The following is a 24,698-nucleotide window of genomic DNA, read 5'->3' on the forward strand; positions in this document are numbered from 1 at the left end:
CAAAATGCCTGAAGCCTTTTGTATTGCTCAGGTGTGTTTGTAATACTTCTTTTTAGTGTGTGTGTGTGTGTGTGTGCGCAGAAATTTGCATTCCAAACCGGGAGTTATGTTGGCTCTTCTGCCCCAATAACAGTTTACCATGTTGTTCCTTTTCCTCATTGCAGAAAGGAAGTGGTGCCATTTTGAATACAGTCAAGACCAAGGCAAACCCTGCCATGAAGACAGTCTACAAGTTTGTAAGTGTCATAGAGTTGCATAGGAGGTGCAAATATATAGGGGAAGGCTGGGGTTGCTTTTAAGCACACAGGCGGTCTGCTTGCTACACAATGTGTCCTTCGTGTGAGTCATGTAACTTGACCAAACTGGTAGGCGCATGAAACAATAGAGGGCTAAAAAGCCAGGACAGAAAGTATTTTTTGTTACTAGATTAAAAATGAAAAATCCCTTGGAAACTGCATAAAAGCTACATACTGTAGCAATAATCATTATTAGCTTTTCATCAATCAGACACTGATATGGTTCTCAAGGTGCTGGCATAAAATGGATGAAATGGTTTTTTATGGAAGAAAAAGACTAAACAATCAGTATGAAGAGGAGAAAGTGATGCAGTGTGAATGTTCTCTCTCCTCCCCTCCCCGTGCTGCAAGCCCTGCCACCTGCTGTTAGATCTTCAGTAGGATAAGAAGCAGGAGGAGGAGGAATTTTGGGAAATGTACATGGAAGCAATGCTGTTCTAGAAATTTAACAAAGGCACTGAGGATAAGTCACACATGGATACTCAGACTTTAAATTGCAACCAGAGACCAGTAAGTTCTGGAGTAAACAGTGGAGCTGGTAGGAAAAAGGTTTCCAGCAAGAGCCCATCTCCCCTTCTGCCCCATAGCAGAAGGTGCGTACCAAAGTTGGCAGAGACCCGACCTGGAGCAGAGTGTGTTCCTGCTTTTCCCTTTGTAGGACAGGAGGCCACGGGCAGGAAATAGTCGTTGGGAGCTTTGGTGGAACTCACACTTGTCATCGTTCCTTAACCTACATTCAGCCAGTATGGATCGAAATAGATTATGAAACTGATATTCTCTCACTATCCAGAATCAAGCTCTGAGTGGTGGTGCAGAGAAGCCACGAAGTGTGCTTATGAGCCTCCCTTAGATGCTGCTAAGAGTCGGGTCCTGCCCTAGTCAGGCTTCTTACCCTTACCCTTACCATGCAACACACACAAAAAAAATAATTAGAGGATAGAGCAGGAAACCTAGGCTTTAGGAGGCAGCGTATTCTCTGCAAACAAAATCTCTTTCCCCCTCATTAAATATTGTTTTTTAACCTCTTGTATCTGTATTTGTTCCTATACCCATTACGTCTTCAGTTTGGCGGACCAATTTCCCCACCCCTCCCTATTCTCAGTAATCAGAAAAGGTGGGTCTTGATGGGAGGAAATGAAGCCCAGTTGCCTCTACAGCCAGAACAGGGTTTCTGACTTAAATTAATCTCCCTCCGCCCTTTTTTTTCTATGCAGGCAAAAGATCATGCAAAAATGGGAATAAAGGAGGTGAAAAACCGCTTGAAGCAAAAGGTACTTGAAGTTTGTATTCTTAAAAAAAGAAAGAAAAAGAGTATAAGAACTACTTGGCCAGGAAAAGCATTATGTGATCAATAGAGAGCTGTGTGGTGCTGTGTTGTTAACACACTTCAAAATGCATTACCAGCTGTCCTGGATTTTTCCTACTGTTATAAATATTCACAGACAAAAAACCCAAATACATTAAGAGCTGATGTGGGATGTGTGCCCCTTGCACCAAAAAAAAGGGAGGAGGAGAGATAAGGCAAGTCATTGCAGGTGGCAGCCCCTTGCTCAGGCGGAAACCATGGAACTCTTCCTTTCTTCTTCTTCCTTCCTTTCTCTTCTGTGAGAGAAGTCGAGAATCCCTGGCGCTGCATCAGTTGTTACAAATTTATTGCACACATGCACAAAAAGTTCTTTGTGGCAACGGTAGGCAAGTCTTGTGTGGATGGCGTAGGTTGCACACGCATCTGTTTAACATCCATGCAGCAATGTATGTACACTCGTGATGGCTAAACCTACAGGTCAGTTTCTGCACGCCATTTTCTATGTGGAAAACAGTTTCCATGCAAAATTGGCAACGGGTAAAGCATTCTTTCTCCTGCCAACCTAGCAGTTCAAAAGCATGTCAAGTGCAATATATAGGTACCGCTCTGGCAGGAAGGTAAACGGCGTTTCCATGCATTGCTCTGGTTCGCCAGAAGCGGCTTAGTCATGCTGGCCACATGACCCGGAAGCTGTCTGCGGACAAACGCCGGCTCCCTCTGCCAGTAAAGCGAGATGAGCTCCACAACCCCAGGGTCATCCCCGACTGGACCTAATGGTTAGAGGTCCCTTTACCTTTACCTGTAAATCATTCTTTAGAAGCTGTGCTGGCATCCTACAACCAAGTGTGATTGTGTCTTTAATATTAGAAAGACACCATCTCTGGTGCCATTTTGCTGCCTATGGAAGGAACCTTTGGCTGGGCCTGTTGATAGTTCCATCAGCCCAGCCTGAGCTGTTTTTCCATTTGGCATCTGCAGATCCTGCCTTTGGTTTCCTTCACTAATGACAGTCTTCACTTTTGTAAGTGAAACTCTGCCTGTGTGCAAGAGAGAGACAGACAGACAGACAGACAGACAGACAGACTAGGGTGGGAGCCTCCCTCCCCTGCTCCCAAGACTGGGCTGGTGTTCCCCCGTCTCCTGGCCGATTTAATTTGAGGCTGCCGTGAAACTGACCTCGCTACCCCCTGCATATTTTCCAGCATTAACATGAAAAGTGTCCCAGCTTTGGCAAGGAAGAACCAAACCTTAAGCCTCACCTTTACGATCTTGGTTGCCAAATAAGGAGTGGCTTTTCTGTACGACAATGGGAGGAATTTTAAAATGCGCTGAAGACAGGAAAGCGGCTTTCTCTGACTGTGCATAGCAATGATGACCTCTCAAATATAATCAAGAGCCTGCTTTTGCCCTTGGTCTGCTCCATCTCTGGGTTTGAATTGCAAATGGGTAATGCTGGGTTGACCTCTGGAGAGGTCAGGCTGGTGTATGTAAGGTCCTCCTCTAATATGATCGCAGAGATTGAATGGAGCTCCCTTCCCATACCACCTCCGTTTGTGGTCTGGGGTTTTAAAAGCATCTGCAATCATTTCCACTGCCTCCTTATGAATGAGAGCAAAAGATTGTTAACAGAGAAAAAGCATGGCAGCTTCATTTCATGCCCAGGGACATTTTTTTAAAATAAAATAAAAGTAAAGGCAGCCTTTCTTGCCCCATTTCACAAATGGAAGAAGGTGGTCCATGTCAAGCTATCATCTTACTCTGCCTCTTTTGAAACCCGGCTCCGTAGAATTGGGCAGCACAAGGGAAGAGCCAGGAGGAGGGAGGAGGGCACTGTTTTCTGGCCCTGCAAATGGTGAAAGGAAGGAATCAGTGGCCAGCTGCAAATGAGACTGCTAGTTTATTTGCTAGTTCCAAGAGAAGCCTTGTCCTTCAACCCCTTGTACTTTGCGGTGCCTTTGAGATGCACCATTTCCAGGGGCCTATAATGCCACAGTACGAGCGGGGTGGAAGCTTGTTCTATGTTAGGCCGTCGTCTTGATGAGCCAAAGATTTTTAGCCCTAAAATGGATGTTCTTTGGGGAACGTGTGCCTGCATGGATGGGCAGAGAGCAGTTCCTTTTCCTTCACATCTGAGCATAATATGTAATATACCTGGGTCAGGGGGAGAGGAGGAGTCTGGTCTCTGCAAAACGTCTTACTGTCCTGGCATACGAAAGGAAGAGAGGCTCAAACCTCCAGAATCAAGGATCTGGCAGAGACCCACAGAAACCCACAGAGTCAGAGGGATCTCACTGGGTCACTGCTTCAGGTGCCCACACCACCCCGGGGAGATGGGAATATTTACTGGTAACTTGGCCTTCACCAAAGGTCCCAAGGCACGTTGCAGTACAATAAAACAATAAAATACAATAGACAGTAGACAATTCAAATAACAACCAACCAATAACACAATAAGCAGAAAGAAAATGACATATGACAATTTACTTTAAAAATTCCTTGGGTGGCCAATCATTTTAATTATTGTTTGGTATTGCTTTTAATGGTTTTTGTATTGCTATGCACCTCCCTGGTATTTAAATAAATAAATAAATATAAAACATTGCACATTCTCAAAACCCTTGATAAAAAGTTACGTAGTTGTGTGCTTTCTGAAAATCCCCAGTGTGGGAGCCCATCAACGCCTGTTTCCTTCGGCGTTCCAGAGAGAGGCTTCCCTGCAGAGGACCTTTGTAGACATCTGGCCCATTGCTGTATTGTCCAAGTATTTGGGAAGCTGGTCTTGAATGCTCAGCTTAACTCGACATGTCAGAGCAAATATTTCTTGTAGGACCAGTGGGTTGTATCAAACCACGTTCTAATAAGAGTAGGCATACTGAAATGAATGTACATAAGTCGGTTGAAATTGAGAGGAACTCAAAATCTTTTTTTGTAAACTGCTTTGAGGTTTTTTTCCTACAGTATATAAGTTTTATGAAATAAATAAATAATTGTGCCCATTGATTTCAATGAGTAGAGCTAGCATTGTTTTTTAAATATTTCACCAGGAGACTGGTCTTTTTCTAAGCGTGAAGTCCCTTTCACAAATGTTCTTAGGGTCAAAGCTGCAGCTTGCTTTGGTCAGTATGGTGTTGAAAACCTCAGCCTAAGGCCAGGGAGGTGACCTGTTCAAATCAACCAGGTGGCTTTCCATGTTTTAAGAGAGTGAATCACCACCCAAGTGAATGCTTCTCCAGTGCTGTCTGGAATAAGCTTCGGTGGATGAACACTTAGTCACCTGAGCAGTTCTTTTTCCTGCTGCCACAAACGAATGCAGCTGCTTCTGTGCCCTCGTTCTCCTTTTCGGTGGTGCCTTTTCTTTGTCCTCTTCTGAACAGTTTCAGAACACTATCTCCTGTGCTGTAATGCTCATGCATACATCTCAGTCGATTTGCAGGACACACAACTAGAAGACACAGCTGGACACCTGTCTTACATGTTCTTGATGTGACTTTTCAAAGGCTGCTTAGGATCTCCAGTTGCTTTGTTCCTTGTAACTCTTCTGTGGATGAAGGGCATCTCTCTGTGTTACCTGAGCAATGGAATTGCCAAAGGAGACATATGTCTGTCCCTACCCCTTCAAAATGGAAAACCCGCCAGGACTTGTCAAGTTGAAATGAGAAGAGGTCATGGAGGTTGGTGAACCTTCACTTCTTCACCTGGGCCCTTACCTTGCAGCGCCACTCTGTGTAAAAATAGCTCAAGAGGTTTGCAAAAGGACCTCACAGAATTCTTCACCTTCTCTCACCAGGCCTTTGTTTTGCCTTCTGTGCTTGTGTACTCTTGAAATCCACCTGAGAAACTACACCATTACAAGGGCTGTTCTCCTCCACCTATCAAGGTGTTCCAGCAATGGCATTGACCTCTTTTTTTCTGACTTGTTTTGCTCGTTTCTGCCACATATGGTCTCAATCTCTTTGACAAAGTTGTGTCTCTTACATCCATGGCTCCTGCCCCCTAATGCCCACTTTGTTGTGTTCTACAAAGACAAGAGGGTATTGTACCATTCATAGAAAGTTTCTGTCTAGGGGCTTCTCTTTAACAAGTTTTTAATTTCAGCTGCCACCCTTCCTGCCTGCCTTGATGGACGGTGGCTCCACCAGCTGGGTCTGAAAAGTCCTCTTGTTTTTCTGTCTGGAGCAGACAAAGCTCTTCATAAGGTCCATCTATCCTTTGTCTTGTTTGACCTGAGTGTGTTAGGTCATCCTGTGTCCAAAAGAATCATTTCTAATTGGCTATCAGCTTACATGTCTCATTATAGTGTTTGAGCAAGAGTAGAACTTGAGGGGGCATGTCAAAGGTCACTCCATCAAAGCAGCTGGCTTCGGGGTCATGTGTGCGTTCAGTGCTCTCTCTATATTTACCAAGCACTGTTTCCTTGACATTGTTGCAAAGGGGTTTAAAACTGAGGATCATCAGGTTGCAGGCTTTCTTCCTCAACTGATTGTCCCAAGCTTTCAGTCTTCTCTGATCTTCTAGGAGCTCCTGCCTCCCTGTCTCTGCAAAGACTGCCCTTCAATCTTGCTTCGTCTCAACATGTTTTCATTACATGGCATGCATGCGCACACACTCACCTAACCATGAACTCAAGTCACTAGTTTAGTTCAATTTTCTTAAAGGCCAAAAGGTGTGGGCTTGTCAGTTCCCACCGTTCCTTACTAGCAATCGATTAAAGACTACTTAAAAATATTATCAGCTGTCCCGCTTTTAACTAATGGATTGATTCGTTACATTTAAATATATTTGCACATTGCAAAGCTTCAATGAAACATGATTTATGGTTGGTTTTGTTTGTTTGTCTGTTTCTTATGGTCAGTCCTGAAAGCAAGAGCTGTAATTACCTTCCTGAATATTCTCTGTTAAATCAAATGTAAGCTTGTGGATTCGTCCCTGCTTTGATTAAGCACCAGGTCCAAAATTACTCACAAAATCAGCAAGGGAGGGGCCATAGCTCACTGGTAGACCAGGCTTGCTGAAGGTCTTGGATATGAGCACCGCCAGCATCTCCAGGAAGAAGGATCCTTGTGCAGCTGGTGAGAGGGACCCTTCCCTGCTTGGGACCCTGGAGAGTCACTGCTGGTCAAGGGTAGAAAATACTGGGTTCACCTGTCAGTGTGGTGGGAGACTCTGGGTCTAGAAGGCGCTTTGACATGGCATTTAGTTAGCTTTGGGTACAGCTTGCTTAATTTTAAGAGTTTTCAAAAATCAAACTTGACATTTGCATGTGCACAAGGGAAAGGAGCCAGTGAACCAGGGTGCCCTGCAACAACTTACTGTAACAAATTGCATTATTGTAAGGAAGTTGGTGCACAGTCAACAAAGTGCCCCACAAGGAGACAGAAGCCGGGGGGGGGGGCGTGTTCATCATAGTAGAGGTCTTTCTGTAGCCAACAGAGATCTATTGCTGGCCAGTGAATGTTTAAAATATCCACCAGGGGATGCTCAGATGGGTTGGATTCAGTTCAAGCACCGGTTCTCCAAGGGCAAACATCCACAATAGGGCTTTACACTCCTGACCTGGCCATTCTCAGGCTCCCATAACATGTCAACTGCAGTTTTAAGGGGCCTCAGTAGCAAACCCTCCACTTCTCTCCCCCCCCCCCCCGTTTTATTTTATTTTCCAAAGGTACACAGTATTCAGTTAGCAATAACAACACAAAATAATAACAAAAATAAATAAATAAATAACCAGAAACAAAGACAGAAACCAAATCATACACCCATGTGGGTTCCCTCCCCCAATACTGTACTCACCATCTCTTAATCTTTAGATTCTTACTAACGTGGCGTCTTTTGGTCATCCTTAATATATTACCTTTTTCGTGTTCTGCTTTACAAACTTAGTCTATACGTGCCAACATATTATCCTTAGAATATGTTTCTTCATGTAATCCTCAAAGCATTGCCATTCTGACCTTAAATTCTGATTAGTCTGATGCCTTATGGTTGCTGTTAACTTCACCAACTCTATGAATTCGCTTAAATTACAGATCTAATCTTCCTTTGTGGGGGATAACATTTCCTTTCCAGTTCCTTGCAAGTAGTAGTTTGGCTGCAGCTATGGCATATAAGAATATATTTTTCTTATCTTGTGGGATGTCCTTTCCTAAGATACCCAATAGGTACGCTTCTGGTTTTTTCTCTATAGAAATTTTTAACATCTTTTTTACGTCATTGTAGAGACATCCCCAGAATCTTTTAACTTTTTTGCAGCCCCACCATGCATGTATCATAGTCCCCTCCACCTCCTCACACTTCCAGCATAGATTAGATTTTAACTTACATATTTTGGCAAGTTTGGAGGGTGCCATATACCACCTATAAAACATTTTCATTTCGTTCTCTTTTATGGAATGGCTGGCGGTAAATTTTGTACCCAACTTCAAAAGTCTTTCCCAGTGTTCTATCTGTATTACATGGCCGATGTCTTGGGCCCATTAGACCATTACTTCTTTTATTTATTTCTCTTTTAATTCCCATTCTAGTATCAAATCATAAGTTTTGGATAATAATTTCTTGTTGTTTTTTTAATAATACTTTTTGTAATTTCTTCTTTTCCAAAACCTAATTTTTTAATCGAATTGAAAACATTATTTAATTGATGAAATTGGAGCCAATCGGTAAGATAGTGTCTTATCTCCTCAAATGATTTTAATTTTAATTGTCCTATATCTTCTCTTAATAAGTGAGTATATGTTGCCCAATTAGTTTCCTTATTTAATTTTTTTACTGATATCTATTTCATACCTTATACAAAGCATTTCTAAGAATATGGTTGGTAAACCCTCTGTGGACTTTCACTTTATTGCAAGCCCTCAACTTCTGTGCCTCTTCTTGAACTATCTAAAATTAACTGCTGGCAGATACTACAAAATGGTCCTCCTTGATTCCTCCTGCTTTCCCTCACAGGTAACAACCCACTTCTGCATCAGTAATAAAATAAATTTGATTACCTTTTCCAATTCTACAATATCCATTTTGCGGTGTGGTGACCGGAACTGTACACAAGAGTAGCTGGGGCAACCCTCTCAGATGGGTGGAGAACTACTACTACTTCTACTCCAGATGTGGTCACACCAGACATTTATATAATGGCTCTATGATATTGGCAGTTTTATTTTCAATTCATTTCCTAATGATCCCTAGCATGGAATTAGCTTTGTTCACACAGAGCCACTGCACACTTCCTCAATCTTTCCACTATGACCCCAAGGTCTCACACCTGGTCTGTCACCTCCACTTCAGACCCCATGTGAAATTCAGGGGGGGGGGGGGTTGCTCCAATGTCCCTCACTTTGTTTTCATTGAATTGAATTTGCCATTTTCCGGCCCACTCACTCAGTTTGCAGAGGTCCATCACAATCTTTTTGTTTTAACAACTCTGAACAATTTAGTGTTATTTGAAAACTTAGCCACCTCACTGCTCACTCTCTAGATCACAGGTCCCAATACCAGTCCTTAGGGGGCCCCACTTTTTCCATTTGCAGAACTTTCCATTTATTCCTACTCTTTGCTTCCTGCAACTTAACCACAAGAGGACCTCTACTCTTATTCCATGGCTTTTAAGCTTACTTAGGAGTCTTTGGTGAAATACTTTGTCAAAAGCTTTTTGAAAGTCCAGGTACACAATGTCAACTAGATCGCCTCTGTCCATATTGCTATATGCTGGGAGGTGTGAGATTCCAGAGGTTCCAGGTGCTTCGCTGGGGTTTGTGTTTCCTTTGGAAATGAGACACAGCAAAGACCAGTGGCATAGCGTGGGGGGTGCAGGGGGGGGCGGCCGCACCGGGCGCAACATCTGGGGGTTAGGGTTAGGGGGCGCAAATCCATGGGTTAGGGGGTGCAAATTACTTGCCTTGCCCCGGGTGCTGACAACCCACGCTACGCCACTGGCGGAGACTGTGGTGTCTTTAGGATATATGGCTTATTTACATAAGCCTACGATGGAGATGCTCACAGCATTAACTCTCCAAGAGGTTTCTTCTCCCATGGCCCAGCCCCCTCTGCTGCAGCTTACTGCGTTTAACCGACTGCCACCTTTTCCCTTCAGCTCACATCAAGGCCAACTGCATTCCTAAACTCTACTCTGCTTTGTCTCTGCTGTCTTAGAGCTGAGGGAGGGACCTTACCTCTCTGCCCTCTGGCATACAGCCACTCCTTTGTGTCCCTTAATGGTTCCTCACCTTTCCTTTTGTTCTCTTCTAGTGGCCCCTCTGTCAGGTGATCTCTTGAGCACAGGAAACCAGGCTGGCTTGATTTTAACATGTTAAATCCAGTGTCTAGCACCCAGGACTTAGAAGGGAGGGTCCAGGAATTAGAAAGGGTGTTCATGACCCCCCACAAGCTCTTAAGAATATGCTCTCAAAGAATTCCAATAGGTTTGTGAGACAGGACTTTCCCTTGCAGACGCCAGCCTGGCTCTGCTCCAGCAGGTCTTGTTATTCCATATGCTTTGTTTTGGATTGTGCAATGGTTTGTCTTTGGTGGACTGTCTTTATGTGTCTGATTAATTTTATGTATTTACTTAGGGCCACTTCATCCAAAGTTGGAATTTGGGGGCTATTTTGTTATTCTGTGGCATGTGTGTTGAGTTTTTATATAACTTGTGAAAGAACAAAAGTGTGGCCATGGCTTATATGCTAATTGGTTTCTTTTATCTATGCTTTTTTGTTGTTGTTGTTGTTGCTGTTGTCATTCCTAACATCAAAACTTGTCCAGTCAGTTTTATCCCCGAGTCCTTCCTTTTTGCCCCTCGCCCTTAATCAAGAGTGTTCCTGGCCATGCAATTCACCATTTCCTACCATACAGGACGTTGCAGAGAACGGCTGCTCCACTGTGCCAGAAAACGCCCTGCCATGGACAACTCCTTCCCCACTGGCTGAACAAAGAGATCCCAGACTCCACGAGGACAGAAGGCCAATCACTGTGCACTTTGGGCAGGTACGTGGGGGTGCATGATTCAAACACCTTGGCTTCCTTTTTGCTTTCTCTGTAGGAAGATGCACACACAGACTCATATTGGTCCCTGGGAAGCCAAGCAGTTCTGGGTCATGTGCAGCCCCAAAATCTGTTGGATCACGGGCAATCCATGTTGTGTGAAAGGGTTATTATGTGCACAAAACCAGACTTTGCACATCGCTACAAAGACACCTGGATTTGGAGCTGTGCAGCATCTTCTGCTTCGCACAAGTGGCTTGCTTTAAAGTTGGAAGTGGCAGCTGACTCAGATCTGAAGCCCTCACAAGGCTCGCATACCATGCCCCTGCCTGTGTTTCTCTTGCTCATACTTCTGAGGATCTCTTGCCATGTATTAACCTGGAAAGGGGAAGCATCCTGCCGGTTCCATCGCGGAGGCGACAGCTTTTTCCTTCCCTGTGACTCCGTTTAAGGTGTCTTCTGTTATCTAGCCCAATTATTAGTGTCAGCAGTGAGCGGCTTATTATAATAAGCACTTCGACACACTTTGAACAGAAAAAGCAATGAACTGTGGTTGGAAAATCAATTAATGGTTCTTTAATAGCATATTTCTGTATTGACTCTGGTGCTCTGTAGGCTGGTTATTTTTATTATGGCCCTGGCAATATATTTGTGAAACTTAGCCAGGATTGGAGTAGGTAATAATTAGAAAAACGTATACAAAACTACTGAGATCAACTTTCCAGCTTTCGCCTTGGCGGGGGTGGTGGTGGGAGAGAAGTGTGATGGGTTCACTTTTTGTTGTCACAAGATTTGTTGGCCCCTGTTTTAATTTTAATCTAATCTTCCGTACTAGTCTGTGAAGTTTAAATATTAAAGGGCAGGTGTGAATTAATACCTGATTTCTCCAAGTGTCCATGTGACAGTAGGTATAATTATACTGAATACTGAAATAACACTATTATTTTTAAACGCTTTAATGCTTTTTAAACAACAGTGGTGTTGGATGCCACATTAAGGCACCAAATATTTTCATTTAAATGCACACACAGGTTTGAAAACTCATGTCTCCTTATGCATGAGATGCAATCATTCACTGGTGTATCTTTATAATGGCTGCTTTTATGCAAACCTCACTCACTCTCTAACATACACACATGGAGAGAGACATGTATATTTAGAACGGGGCTTCAGAGCCTCCTAATGAAATTTCTGTATTTGCCCAGCTATTGGAGTATTTTTCTCTGCGTGAGTGAATGGGTTTGAGATCAGTTGCTCTTGTGTTGCAGGATTGTATCTCCCTTCCGCTTTGTTTATCAATACAGGTTTGCTTCGTTTGCTTTCTTACACTTATTTCCTTCCTTCTGTCATAGAACCCAAGGCAGCAAACATGTAGTTCCCAGGCAGTCACCCCTTTCAGGCACTGACCAGGCTCAGACATGCTTAGCTTCAGAAGATGGGGGTGGCCTCATGTGTCTTCCAGGGGACCCTGAGAGCTTTTGGGCTGTGCTCCAACAGCTCCTTTTTTATTCTAACAAATAGCAATGTCCCTCTTCTCCATTCATCATTAGAAGACAACTACTTTTCAGAAATCACAAAGCAAAGTCACTTTGTGTCTGGTATATTGCACACAAAGGATTTACATGGGGAGCAGAAAATCTGTGTGCTGCTGCTGTTAGCAGGGTGGGTTAATAAGGCAGAAGGAGATTGTTCCAAAATGATGTAGTTTTTACAGTAACTCTCCACTCCCACTTTCTTTGCCTTTGTTTCTTCCGCTGGTTTGGGTCTCTCCTCAAGAGAAACACATTTAACGACCGTCCTTACATTGCAGACGCCACATTCTGCCAAACCTTTGTCCACATTTATAGCTTGGTGATAATTCGGATTAAAAGCTGTCAAAGCATTTTTCCTGAGAAGGGATGGGTTTTAGTGTGGAGATGTGAGTAGAAACCCCAATATTATTATTATTTTAAGTTTAATGTTGCATTTTAAGTGCCTCATACAGATAATTAAAAAGGAGTGAAAATCCAGGTGAGGGTGGAGCGTTTTGCACATACCCAGAACCAGAGGAAGATGTGAAAGAAGGGTGTTCACTTCCTCAGTTATTCCTTGCTACCCATGTCTGTTCTCATCCTGACATCCTTTATTCAGAAAATGCATTCATGTTGGTGAGGGTCAAGCGCCTCCTCCCCAATCTTCTTCTTCTTCTTTGTTATTCTTATAAACCACCTTTTCCTCCAGAGGAGCTTGAGGTGGGGTACATGCTGCTTCCCCTCCTGGTTTTATCCTTGGAACAGCAACCCTGTGAGGCAGGCTGGGCTGGGAGACAAGGACTGGCCCAAGGCCACCCAGAGAACTTGCGTGGCCAAGCGGGGATTCAAGCCCTGGTCTCCCAAGTCCTGTTCCAACACTCTTCACCACAACACCACGCTGGCTGTGTTACATATCAGTAGCGCAGGCTGGCTGGCTGTGGCTGTGGCAGCTCCTCAGCCCACCAGCCCCAGCAAGACGCCTTAATTGAGATGTGCTGTCAGAGTGACAAACACATTTGCATACAGTCTATTTATTTTTCTGGGAGACGTCTGCTGGCTGCTGTGGGTTGAAATCCTTAATCAGCTTGCTGAAAGTGAGCCGGCAGCTCGGCTCTCCCTGTCCTACGCCGCCACCAAGCAAGCGGGCCTTTTCTTCATTAAGTGACAGATTAGCTGAAGGGGAGGAGGGACAGGGCTGGCGAGCCAATGGCAACATTTAATTTTAACTCATTAGGGCTTGCCTGGCTGCAGCTGGCAGCAGCCGGTGGTCTGCGTCTTGTGCCCCGCTTGGTCCTTGTCATCACTCTGCTGGCAAAGGGGCCCAAGTCCAGCTTAGATGACCAGGCAGCTTCAGGGCGACCTGGGCTACGTCTTGCTCCGTCCAGCTGGAGGTTTTCTTCTGTGTGCCATGGGAGCATTTCTGGCTCTGCAGTTGTTTCGCAGCAGATTCTCAGGCAGCCTGGGAAAACAAGGTCACCACAGCATTACTCTTCCCGCAAAAAGCAGGACAGGCTGTTTGGGAGTGGAATGAGATGCCTCAGAAGGTGGCGGATGTTTTGAAACAGAGGTTGGGTGGCCATCTGCCCGAGATTCTTTAGTTGTGATTCCTGCATTTCCATGGGTTAGGCTACATTACCTCTTCAAACTCTACAATTCTATTGATTCTAAGCTAGCTAAGCCCCTATCTTGAGAATTGCAGCCGTCAGGCTGTGTGGAGAGAACCCTGTTTGCTGCCTTTGCTCAGTTCCGGAGCTTGAAACCTCGCTCTCTTTGGGAGTGGGGATGTCGCTTTGCACAATGAGGCTAAGGGACAAGGCAGGGAATTGGTGGTATTTAGAATTTTTTGAGCGTGTTAAATCTGAAGCAGCCAAACCTGCAACGTTCTCTTGCCTGTTTATGGAGCTTTGAGTTCAAGATCAAGGAGCTAGAAGAGCTGCGCGTGTCTAAACCAGTTCTTAATTTCCATTATTGCTCAAGTTGCAACCTTTAGCTGGTGGTTCTGACTTCCACACCCTGGTCTCTTGACCACTGCAGGAAGTGTCCCTAGAGGGATGCCGTACAGAATGTAGCATGAAAGAGTTTCACAGCTGTGCCACTCTGCGGCTGGGTCATAACTGGCTGAGGGGAGGAAAAAGTCATCTGTTTCCATTTTGAGATATATTTTTTCTGCTTTTGAAGCTGTTTGTCAAACAGTTTTCCTTCTCCAGTGTAATAGTATGCATGCGTGCTGCTCAGTCCATATCCCCCCATTGAGCGGGAGAGAAAGGATGTAATCCCTACAGGAACCCCTCCAGTTATGTGGCAAAAATGCATCTGAAAGTGAAATCTTGCTGCAGAATGTGCTAAAGAGGAGCCCATCATGACATGTTTGGTGCAAACCTGCGAAGCTCCACCAAGACTCTGCCACAGAAACGAGGGGGAGGAGAAGTTTTTGCCATCAGTCGCACTCTTGTTACAGCCTTAAGCCGTGCCTGTGACATGCCTGACCCATCGGGAAGCCTAAGGAAGATGTGCCTGGATTCTCAGTGGAAGCCTTGCTCTTCCAGAGAGTACAGGAAGCGGTGCTTATCCCTCTTCACCTGAACAGTTCGCTCGCTTGAAGAAAGTACAGCCTGGGGAGGGACAGAGCTCTGCAGGCTATTGCCTCCTTGTGGAAAGGCTGCTCTGCAGTTCTCAGCTGGTAGCCTGTTGCTTTGAGAAGATTGGGAGGTTGGGGGAATGAGGAGGGAAACAAGGAAGGACAGCCAGATACATTTGCAAAATGCAAAACTTGGTCATTGAGGCCAGTAGTGAGTGGTAGAGTGAGGCTCACTTGACCCCAGCCAAGTTGCTTTCCTTATGCACACACGCATAACACAGTGGAACAGTGAGCATCACAGCAATCTTCTGCCTCTAGTAAATTGGGCAGACGGTTGGCTTGCTGATGGGTCTCTGCCCAAACCCCTCTGAACTTCCATACTCTTGTGCTAACACAACCAAGAGCTCAGCAAGCTGGCATGTTTCCGGAATGATAGTTTTATATATATGACTCCATCTGCAGGAGAGGAGAGACTGTTCTGTTCCTCCCCAGATAATCAAGCTCATGTCTGTTGGTATTCATCTTAAATCAGCTGGTCTGCCTTGGGTTTTGTAGACGTGTATTCCAGCATTGAGCCCGGCAACCAGCAGCTCCCCATGAGAAGCTGCAAGAATGACCAGTTTTAAAAAGAAGAAAAGGCGAGGAAGTTTAAAAACCTGGTGTGGCTTTTTGTCTTTTGCTTAATGCACAATTGGTGAATTTTCCTTGTTTTAAATGAGAAATATATGCAGTTAGCTCTCTGCTGACAGTGTCCTTGAGGATTTGACAGTGAAATTTTCCAGCATTTGCTCTTCGTTAGGATCCTGGCGGTGTCTAACAAGGCAGCCGAACTGCTGGTACCTTCGACTCCTGTTTGTTCTCCGAGGGCTTGGGGGCTGCTGCAGTAAGCACATCGACCGGGGCTGATCATTACAAGGGCGTACGCCACCATGAATAAAAATGTCACACATACTCCCCCCGTCTCACAGCAGTACAAAATGTCAGCCCTGTCAAACACACATTGCAGGGAGCACTGAGCAGTCGGTACAAATTGGAAAGCCGAATATTCCCCCGGCTTCCTGATATTCTTCATTTGAAGCAGAAGAAAAACAGTTGTTAACCTATTAGCTGTGTGATTTTAAACTCTGCTGAAGCCAGAGATGGACAGGTTTTCTGGGCACGCTGGGCTGAATGTGTTCCAGGTTTTGAGGAGCTGACCTCTCTCTTGTTGTTTTTTTGTCTTTGAGGGGAGCCCACAATGACTTTCTTGTGGACGTCGGCTGGTTCTTGGTGGCGTTTCAACCGTCACGCTTCAGGAACTTGGAAAGACTTTCTGAGCAATTTCCCCCTCTTGTCCACTCCCCCACCCTGCCAAAAATGAATTGAGCTCATGCTCTAGACAAGCGTCTGGGAAGCAGTTTGCTTGTTTTTTAGTTGCATTTATATCCCACCTTTTTCTCTAAGTGGCGCCCATAGTTTCCCCCATCCTCTTTGAATCTCCACAGTAGCCCTGTGAGGTAGGCTAAGCTGAGATATGCAGTCCCTTGCCCAGGGTCACCCGGTGGCCTTCATAGTACTGGGGGGGGGGGATTTGAACCCCGGTCTCTTCCAGCTCCTGGCCCAGAACTCCTAACCTTATGCAGCAGTGTATATTGAAGGAGCAGAAGGCACAGCAGTGCTATTAATTAAGTAATCAGTATTTACTTAAGGTCCGTATAGTTAAAGCCATGGTTTTCCCAGTAGTGATGTATGGAAGTGAGAGCTGGACCATAAAGAAGGCTGATGGCCGAAGAATGGATGCTTTTGAATTATGGTGCTGGAGGAGACTCTTGAGAGTCCCATGGACTGCAAGAAGATCAAACCTCTCCATTCTGAAGGAAATCAGCCCTGAGTGCTCACTGGAAGGACAGATCCTGAAGCTGAGGCTCCAATACTTTGGCCACCTCATGAGAAGAGAAGACTCCTTGGTAAAGACCCTGATGCTGGGAAAGATGGAGGGCACAAGGAAAAGGGGACGACAGAGGATGAGATGGTTGGACAGTGTTCTCGAAGCGACAAACATGAGTCTGACCAAACTGCGGGAGGCAGTGGAAGACAGGAGTGCCTGGCGTGCTCTTGTCCATGGGGTCACGAAGAGTCGGACATGACTAAACAACAACATTTACTTATTTTCATTATTTATATGCTGCTCACTAACTCTTTTTTCTGGGTGGCTTAGAACAATAAAACATACAGATCATCAATCAATAAAACAGCAAAAAGCAACATGAAATTTCAATAGCAGCAAATAAAACCATATAATAATGTGTGCAACGCCACTAAAAGTTGCTGGAAAGGGAGTGCAGTGAAGGTGCCAGGCATACTTCCCTGGGGAGAGCATTCCCTATCTGGGGAGGCCACCACCGGAAAGTTGGACTTTCAGTCTGATTCTGTAAGACTGCCCCAAAGGCATTGACATTCTAAATAAATAAGTAAATTCCAACCACGATAGCAAGACCTCCTAAAGGAGGTTGCTGGGCCTTGGTAAGCAAGGAGGTCATGATCTAAGCTGGGCTTGGGGGGCGGGGGATATGGGGATCTGTGGGAGGCACAAGTAAGGCTGCACAGTGCATCCATGCAGTGTGCTTTTATATCCCATCGGCCATGACTTGGAATCCAGCCAGTTCACTGTTTTGCCTTAGACTTTTGTTCAGAATCTGACATATGTCACAAACCCAGACTCTTCCATGGCTTTCGGGTGGGGGTATCCAATTTGTAGTTATGATGGGAAGGTCTTGCCCATCTGCTTTGGAGGTGTTTGCTGTTGGCTTTGAACTGTGCAGCTGGGACCATGCACAGGTGTGCTTTTATCACTACCTGACGGGTGATGACAACTTTTGGTGATACTTGTATTACCTAAAATAGGATGCTTTTCCTCTCATCTTTTCACCACTTTTAATTTCAAATAGGAAGGAGCATGAGGTTATCCAAAAAAGGATGTTTCCACTTGAGAGAAGTGAAGAAGTAAGAATTCTGTGGATAGCTGAAAACTTGATTGATATGTGCTGCCTTCCATTGTTTTTCAATATTTGCTTTTGAGAACGTAAAAAGAGCCCTGCTGGGTCTGAATAATAATAATAATAATAATAATAATAATAATAATAATAATATATAATTTCTGCAGCCACTCTGGGCAGCTTCCAACAGAAGGTTAAAAATACATTAAAACACCAGTTATTAAAAACTTCCCTAAACAGGGCTGCCTTAAGATGTCTTCTAAAAGTCATGTAGTTGTTTATTTCCTTGACATCTGATGGGAGGGTGTTCCACAAGGCGGGCGCCACTACTGAGAAGGCCCTTTGCCTGGTTCCCTGTAGTTAGGTGAAAGGCCTAACTGGTCCAACATCCTGTTTCCCATATTGTCAAGCAGATGCCTCCCACTGCCCACCCCCGTCCCCCGGAAACAGTACTTCTGTCTTGTTGGGATTCAACCTCAATCTGTTAACCACCATCCACCCAAGTGTTGAAAGGGGGGGGGGGGAAACCTCTACTTTCTGTTTTCTCCACAGTTTATACATTATTTTATGGAACCCTGTTAGTCACTGTTATTCTGCACTAGGAAGCCCCAGCCATTGTCCTCAAAGTTGCCATTGATGGGCGGGCGGAAGCCCTCCGCTGGTAATAATAATAATAATAATTTTTATTTATACCCCGCCCTCCCCAGCCAAGGCCAGGCTCAGAGCGGCTAACAACCAATAATAAAAACGAGTTGAATGTATACAACTTAAAAACAAGATTAAAATACAACATTAAAACGTTAAAACAATTAAAATGCAGCCTCATCCCAGGAGGAGAAAGGAAAAAGAAAGAGGGGGAGGAAATTAAATTGGCTCCAAGCCAAAGGCCAGGCGGAACAACTCTGTCTTACAGGCCCTGCGGAAAGAAATCAGATCCCACCGGGCCCTGGTCTCATGAGACAGAGCGTTCCACCAGGCCGGGGCCAGTGTTGAAAAGGCCCTGGCTCTGGTTGAGGGTAATCTGACTTCCTTAGATTTATTCACTGGTAGCAGTGAATAAAGCAGGAGCTGCCTGGAGAAGACCCCCGCCCATCACTTCAGGAGAGCTCAGAGCACTCTGCTGTGTTTCTTGTCTATTGTGCAGGTTACAAATATGATAACATACGGTGGCAGGGGGTTGTCCTTTGCTGATACAGGGTAGTGATGAGGAACATGTGGCTCTCCAGATGTTTCTGGACTCCAGCTCCTGTTGAGGACGCCGTCTGGGGCTGATGAGAGTTGGAGTCCCAGCGTTCTCTCTGGGACCCCAGGCGAGCTCTTCTTTTTACAAGAAAGGAGGGTAGGAAGCCAACATCCTATCTGGGGCTTTTCGAGATCAAAGGCAGTGTCTTCAGACCAGGTGTGAAATCCACACCATCACCATCTCTGGGCTCAGGCCAAGGCTCCTGCCCAATGCCCTCGCAGCGGGCGCATGCAGAGTGCATCGCGGCAGCCATCCAGAGAGCCGGGAAGCATTCCGCCCCACCTCCCTCCCGGAGACCCCACTGCCTGTTCCTTTGACAAGAGGCCTGTGACAGTAATTTAGCTGCCTTCAGCAGCACCAGCGTGGACATCCACAGCCTCATCTATGTAGCACAGGTAATTAGGCTGATGCTCCACCACAGCTTCCACTTCTGACCTTTTGGAAACAATGTGTTTTGCTGCATCAACAAATTAACTGCAAATCGGATGCTGGTTTTAGTAAATATAATTTTCACGTCCTTTGAATATGTGTTTGCAGTATGACGGGGGGGGGGGGGGGGCTCCTGAACTTGAAAAGAGAAAGCACTGTGGGAGTGGGTGGGTGGGTGGGTGTCGGACTCGCTCGCTCACCTTCCTTCTGCTCCCCCTTGTTACTTGCCTTGCCAGAGAAACGTGGGCCTTCCTCACAGGCCACCTCCATTCCAGCCGTGCCGTGACTACGATGTTTCAAATGCGGGGAGAATGAGATGCATCCCCTGTGGGCAGGAGGGGGAAACATTCCACGCAGTTGCACTGTGCAAATGGGAGTTTGGTGCTGAGTATCACAGTCCATGCCCAGAGGATCTCTGGTCTTCTTTCATAATTTAAAAAAGCAAGCTTCTAGCCCTTAACTTTTCATAGAGGCTGGGGAGTGTCTGGGCACTGCCCAGGATTCCACAGGGGCTGCCATGTGCAGCTCTTTGCATTTTCTCATGACAAAGCGGGCGGAGCGGGGGAGAAAATCTCATCAGCTTTCCTTAGAGTACAGCGTTTTTGGTTTTTGCTAACCGTTCTGCAGATCCCTGCATGGAGCAGAGCACAGGGGTGCAGTGAAGGTTTTAGTCTTTCTGCTCCTTTATAGAGCTGGTTTCCCCAACCTGGTGCCCTCCAGCTGTTTTGGACTGCAAATGGGGCTGATGGAAGTTGTAGCTAAACAAAGCTGGATGACACCAGGCTGGGCAAGACGCAGTCAGATTCTCCACATTTCAAGGGTTGCAAAAGCACCACACTTCTAAATGACGTTCACAGTGGCTGCAGTGCTGTATTTTGGCCTGTGTATGTGTTATAAATCTTAAAAGATATAATATAATGCATGGTTTTCCCAGAATGTAAGAGCAGCTGTACTGGGTCCGACCGAAAGTCAGTCCGGTCTAGCGCCCTTCTTCCTACAGTGTCCAACTGGATGCCTCCTCTGAGAAGCAAGCAGGGCAGAAGGGCAACAGCCCTCCCCTGATGCCTCTCTCCTCACCCCTCCAAACAGCTGGTATTCAGGTAGACTGCCTCTGAACAAGGACTAGAGATGGTTCCCCACCCCATTTACTCGCACCTGCCCTGTAGCGGTGTTAGACCTGTCAGCTGCGAAAAGCTTTGGGGGCGCATCTCAAGGAGGCCTTAAGGCACTGCGTATTTAGCATGCAGTAATGTCCAGTGTGCATTGTATTTGCTGATGACTGAAGTTTCCGCTTTGATGCCACAGCTAAGCACCCGGCCAGCAAGACCACCTCCTCCCAAGATCCACCGCTCCTCCAGGCCCGTGAGTAGCTGGCCGAGTAGCTGGCCGTTCTTCCTTTCTGCTGCCACCTTTAACCCTGCACTCTCCATAGCCTTACTAAATCCTGCTTGGTGGGCCTTGCCAAGCCCAAAAGGGAACCGCTGCCCTTTCGTTGGTAGACTTAAGTCTAAAGGTCTTCCTTTTGCTCCGCTTGTCTTCAGCAGGGTCTCTGCTGCTCTGGTGACACCTTTCTCTCACTTTCAGTTCCTCTAGGCTCCACATGCAGTTTTAGCTAGTGAGCTTTTGAAGACTTGCATCGGCCTCTAAATTTGGACCCTAGGTTTGCAAACATCCTCAGCACTCTGGAACTGTGCCCTCCATGTGTTCTGGAAGAAAACAAAAGCAGTCACAGAATCACAGAAATGCTAAATGAAGATCAGGTTAATTTTTCCTTTCAGTAATCAGCATATAACTGGAAACAAGTAGCTTTTCAAGCAGAGGACCTTGCAGTGTACTGTCATTCGGTACAGGATCTACATTAAGGGAATGCTGGTCCCCTTTTAGCAGCATTTCATTCTCCTTCATATGTCCTCATTGCCAGATAACTGCAAAGATGTGGCATTGATTCTAGGACTCTTCCTCCTTGCCCAAAGAAGGAGGTTGGTGCCTTGTGTGGAAGAGTGGTTAGATTGTTGGACTTGGGTTTGGTGAGACCACATCCCTGGTCAGCAGTGAAGTTTAGTAAGCTAAAAAGGATCCTGTGTTGGGCAAGATCTGCCCCCCTGGCCCTGACAAACGCCATTCCAGCAGATGACACTATTGCTCCTGCTGTGAAAAACACACCTTGACTGCCCACCCCAAAATCCCTGCACCACAGTTGGTGTCATTCAGGCTGCTCTCCTTGCAGTCTTTGGATTTTTGACCTGGTAGCCCTCATTTTATCAGAGAACCCTGTTTTCTTTAATCCGATTTCTTCCATGAAAGTGAGATCAAAGAAACCAAGGGCAAGTTTTCAAACTGTCTTGCTAAAACTGAATAAGGGAATTTTGCTGCTGTTGCTGCTTCAGATTCCTGCTCCTGTTGGTTGGCAGCCAGGTCGGGTGTGCCATTTGCTCTAAACTTCCAGTGCATGTTTTCTGAGTTTAGTTCCGGTCGTGCATGTCTTTGCAGGGGGTGTTCAGCTCAGCACGTCATTGTTATGGATTTATGCATTGATAATTTCCCTTCCTACATGTGTCAAAGGTGGTGCTGATTGCTTCTGCCTCTGTTGTTCAGAGCCCTTGATGCTGGAGACCCTTGAGGATTTGTTGAGATTCATTACCTAGGAAATAAACTTTCTCTGTGTGTTTTATCACCCTATAGCTAAAAGCTTTGGGTCATGTTCCCCTTGTTCTCCTCCCAGCAGGCCCTTGCAGCAAGAGTTTACACAGACAAAATACTGCTGAGCAACCTTGCTCCAAGCTGGCTGGTCTTGACATCAAAGCCCATTTTGCCAAGGGTATCTGAAGAAGTGTGCATGCACACGAAAGCTCATACCAAGAACTAACTTAGTTGGTCTTTAAGGTGCTACTGGAAGGAATTTTTTTTGTTTTGACTATGGCAGACCAACACGGCTACCTATCTGTAACATTTTGCCAAGGGTGTTTGATCTCTCAGCTGCAATGCCTTAGTTCTCCTCTGAGATATTGTCACCCGTCTGTGCGCCAAACATGGTGGATTGGAGGGCTGGGAGTTAACCACAGAAGGTGCCATAATAGCTGGTTGTTCCTAGATGGGAAGCTTTATCGCAGGACATGTCGGAAGGGACATCCCTGCACGGCATTCCAATTTCTCACAACTTGGGAGACTTTGGTTACACAGAACCAACTTGGAGGAAAACTTTTGATGTTCCCAAGTGATTCTTGGGAGCTTCACAGATGGTTTCATGCAGTCAGAGTCTCTCAGATCATGTTGTTACTCGCAGGACTCCTCTCTGCAAAAAGTAGTCCCAGGATCTCAGGCCCAAGCTCACAGTGGCATCTGCTTTGAAAACAGTCTGCAAAGTGTCTCCATTTCCGTGCATGTGTTTTAAAAAGTCACATTCTCCCCGGTGAAGATCATTTGTTAGAAATGTGTCAGGGATCCCTCCCTTTGAATAAATCATATGTTTCTATACCCAGGCTTGCCAGCCGGTGGTCTTCCAACAATACCCATTATCCCTGACTGCTGACCATGGCTGGGGCTGATGAGAATTGGAGTCCAATACCATTTGGAGGGTCACAAGTTCCCCACTGTTGGTTTTAGGCTTTCAAGCTCAATGCCAGCACTGTGAACTGGACTGGTAGGAAAGCTTCGTTCTGCCCCAGCTGAAGTTTCCAAATGCACAGAGCACATTGCAGTAATCTAATCAAGCTGTGGCAGTAGCCAGATCCCATTTGCGGCACTATGGAGATTTGTGGAGGACAAACCTAGTGCTGTGTGCTGCTTCTCATCCACCCTGCAACTCTCCTATCCAGATTCTCTGTTGCTTGGAGCGCTTCATGGCAGCTGGGTTCAGGAAGTGACATCTGCACAGAATCCACGTGGGGCAGCCTTTACTAGCCTGGTGCCCGCCAGCTGCATCATGGCTTCTGTGGCCGGGGCAGATAGGAGTTATTGGTCCAAAACATCATGAGGGAAGCCCGCTGTCTGCTGCCTCGGAATACCTCATCCTTCAGTTCCTAAGGGCTGACCAACAAACCACACCTTCCTTTTCTTTCTTCTCTGCAGCAACTCTTAGAATAAAAACCTGGTTCCAGAACCCTGATCCATTTTACGCCTCCAGTACTCTTTCCCTAAGAACCTCTGTGTGTGTGTGTGTGTGTGTGTGTGTGTGTGAGAGAGAGAGAGAGAGAGAGAGAGAAAGAGAGAGAGAGAGAGTGAGTTGCTCAAGGAAGGCAGATTCCTCATGTGTCATAAAGGTCAGCTGATGTCCCCAGGTAGGCAGAAATTCCTGTAAACTGCCCATTCAGCCCTCACATGATTGGCCTTTGCCCTCCACATTGTTGCACAGGCGCATGGCACTTTTGCACTCAGTGCGCATTTAACCCTGTTCTTTGGTAGCGTCTGAAATCCTGCTGTGATTTGGCCCTTCTCCCAACCCCTCTCCCCCATAATAGTCCTCTCAGGATCCAACACAATCCTCTTTAGCATCCCTCCCCTGGCGCTGTGGAGCTGCCTTTGCTGGCAAGAACGGGCTGCATTCCCCACCCCGAGAGGGCTGCCCCTAAGGTGAAAGTGTTCGCCGCACAGTGACAAGCCAGCTTTAGGCTTAATTAAACAGTTTTCCCTCTCCCTCTTTCTCCCCCCCCCCCTTGCTCCTTCTTTCTCTCTCTCTTGCCTTTCCTTCTCTCTGTGTTTTATCATCCCTAATGAAGCAGTCTCCTCCATCGATCCTGCTGATTGCCAAGCCATTCCTTTTGTTTGCTGGCGCTGAGCCATGCAGCCGCGCTCTGACAGCTCAGCTCCTCTAATTAGCTCTGTTGTTCTTTTCCCCCATGTTTCTCCGCCTTGCAAGTTCACTCGAAGTTGCCGCAAACTTAATCCTTCTATTCCTGCCATGAATTCGCCGCCTTAAGCCGTCTTGATTGCAAAGCGAGAATCAGCCTTGTGAGCAGGCCAGTCTCTGAGGCCTCTAGCATCTGGTCCTCCCTCCTTCCCATGGGGCAGTGGCATTCAGGACCTCTCTGGGGTCCTCCCGGCTCCCCCAGTGCTGCTGCCCTCATGCCATTGCTTTGATAGCAAATTTCAAATGCAAAATGCTGAATCCATGCTGAGCTGCATGCTGGCAGGGCCATTTCCTGCTGTGCAAACCAGGGCTTCAGGGAGGGCAGGTCAGCCACGACTCCTTTGGTCAGAAGCATCTGGCATTGAGTCCCTCGCCATAGCAGAGAGGGAGAGAGAGAACCCACTTTTTGTCTGTCATAAAGCAGCGCTTTGCTTGTCCCCCAAAGCCTATTCCATTGTGGAGATTGACCAGTAGACTTCTCTGGAAGGGGTTACACTCCTTATGAGAAAACAGGTCCACTGCTTGGGGTTCTCCTGGATCC

The 24,698-nt window shown here is 46.1% G+C and overlaps 1 protein-coding gene across 4 annotated transcripts in view; it reads left to right on the top strand.

Annotated features, from left to right (window-relative positions):
- Positions 1-24,698, top strand: part of DENND1A (DENN domain containing 1A) — a 266,540-nt gene that overhangs the window by 219,868 nt on the left and 21,974 nt on the right. For 2 of the 4 annotated variants that reach the window (XM_083721669.1, XM_083721671.1), the window contains exons 17-20: positions 165-236; positions 1,511-1,567; positions 10,447-10,578; positions 20,617-20,673. In XM_083721669.1, the coding sequence (XP_083577795.1) occupies positions 165-236; positions 1,511-1,567; positions 10,447-10,578; positions 20,617-20,673 (318 nt within the window). The remainder of the gene's footprint in view (positions 1-164; positions 237-1,510; positions 1,568-10,446; positions 10,579-20,616; positions 20,674-24,698) is intronic. The other 2 variants (XM_083721670.1, XM_083721672.1) reach the window with 1 other exon arrangement.

The sequence above is a fragment of the Podarcis gaigeae genome (genome assembly GCF_964106915.1).
Source record: "Podarcis gaigeae genome assembly, chromosome: Z".
In the NCBI taxonomy this organism is placed as follows: domain Eukaryota; kingdom Metazoa; phylum Chordata; class Lepidosauria; order Squamata; family Lacertidae; genus Podarcis; species Podarcis gaigeae.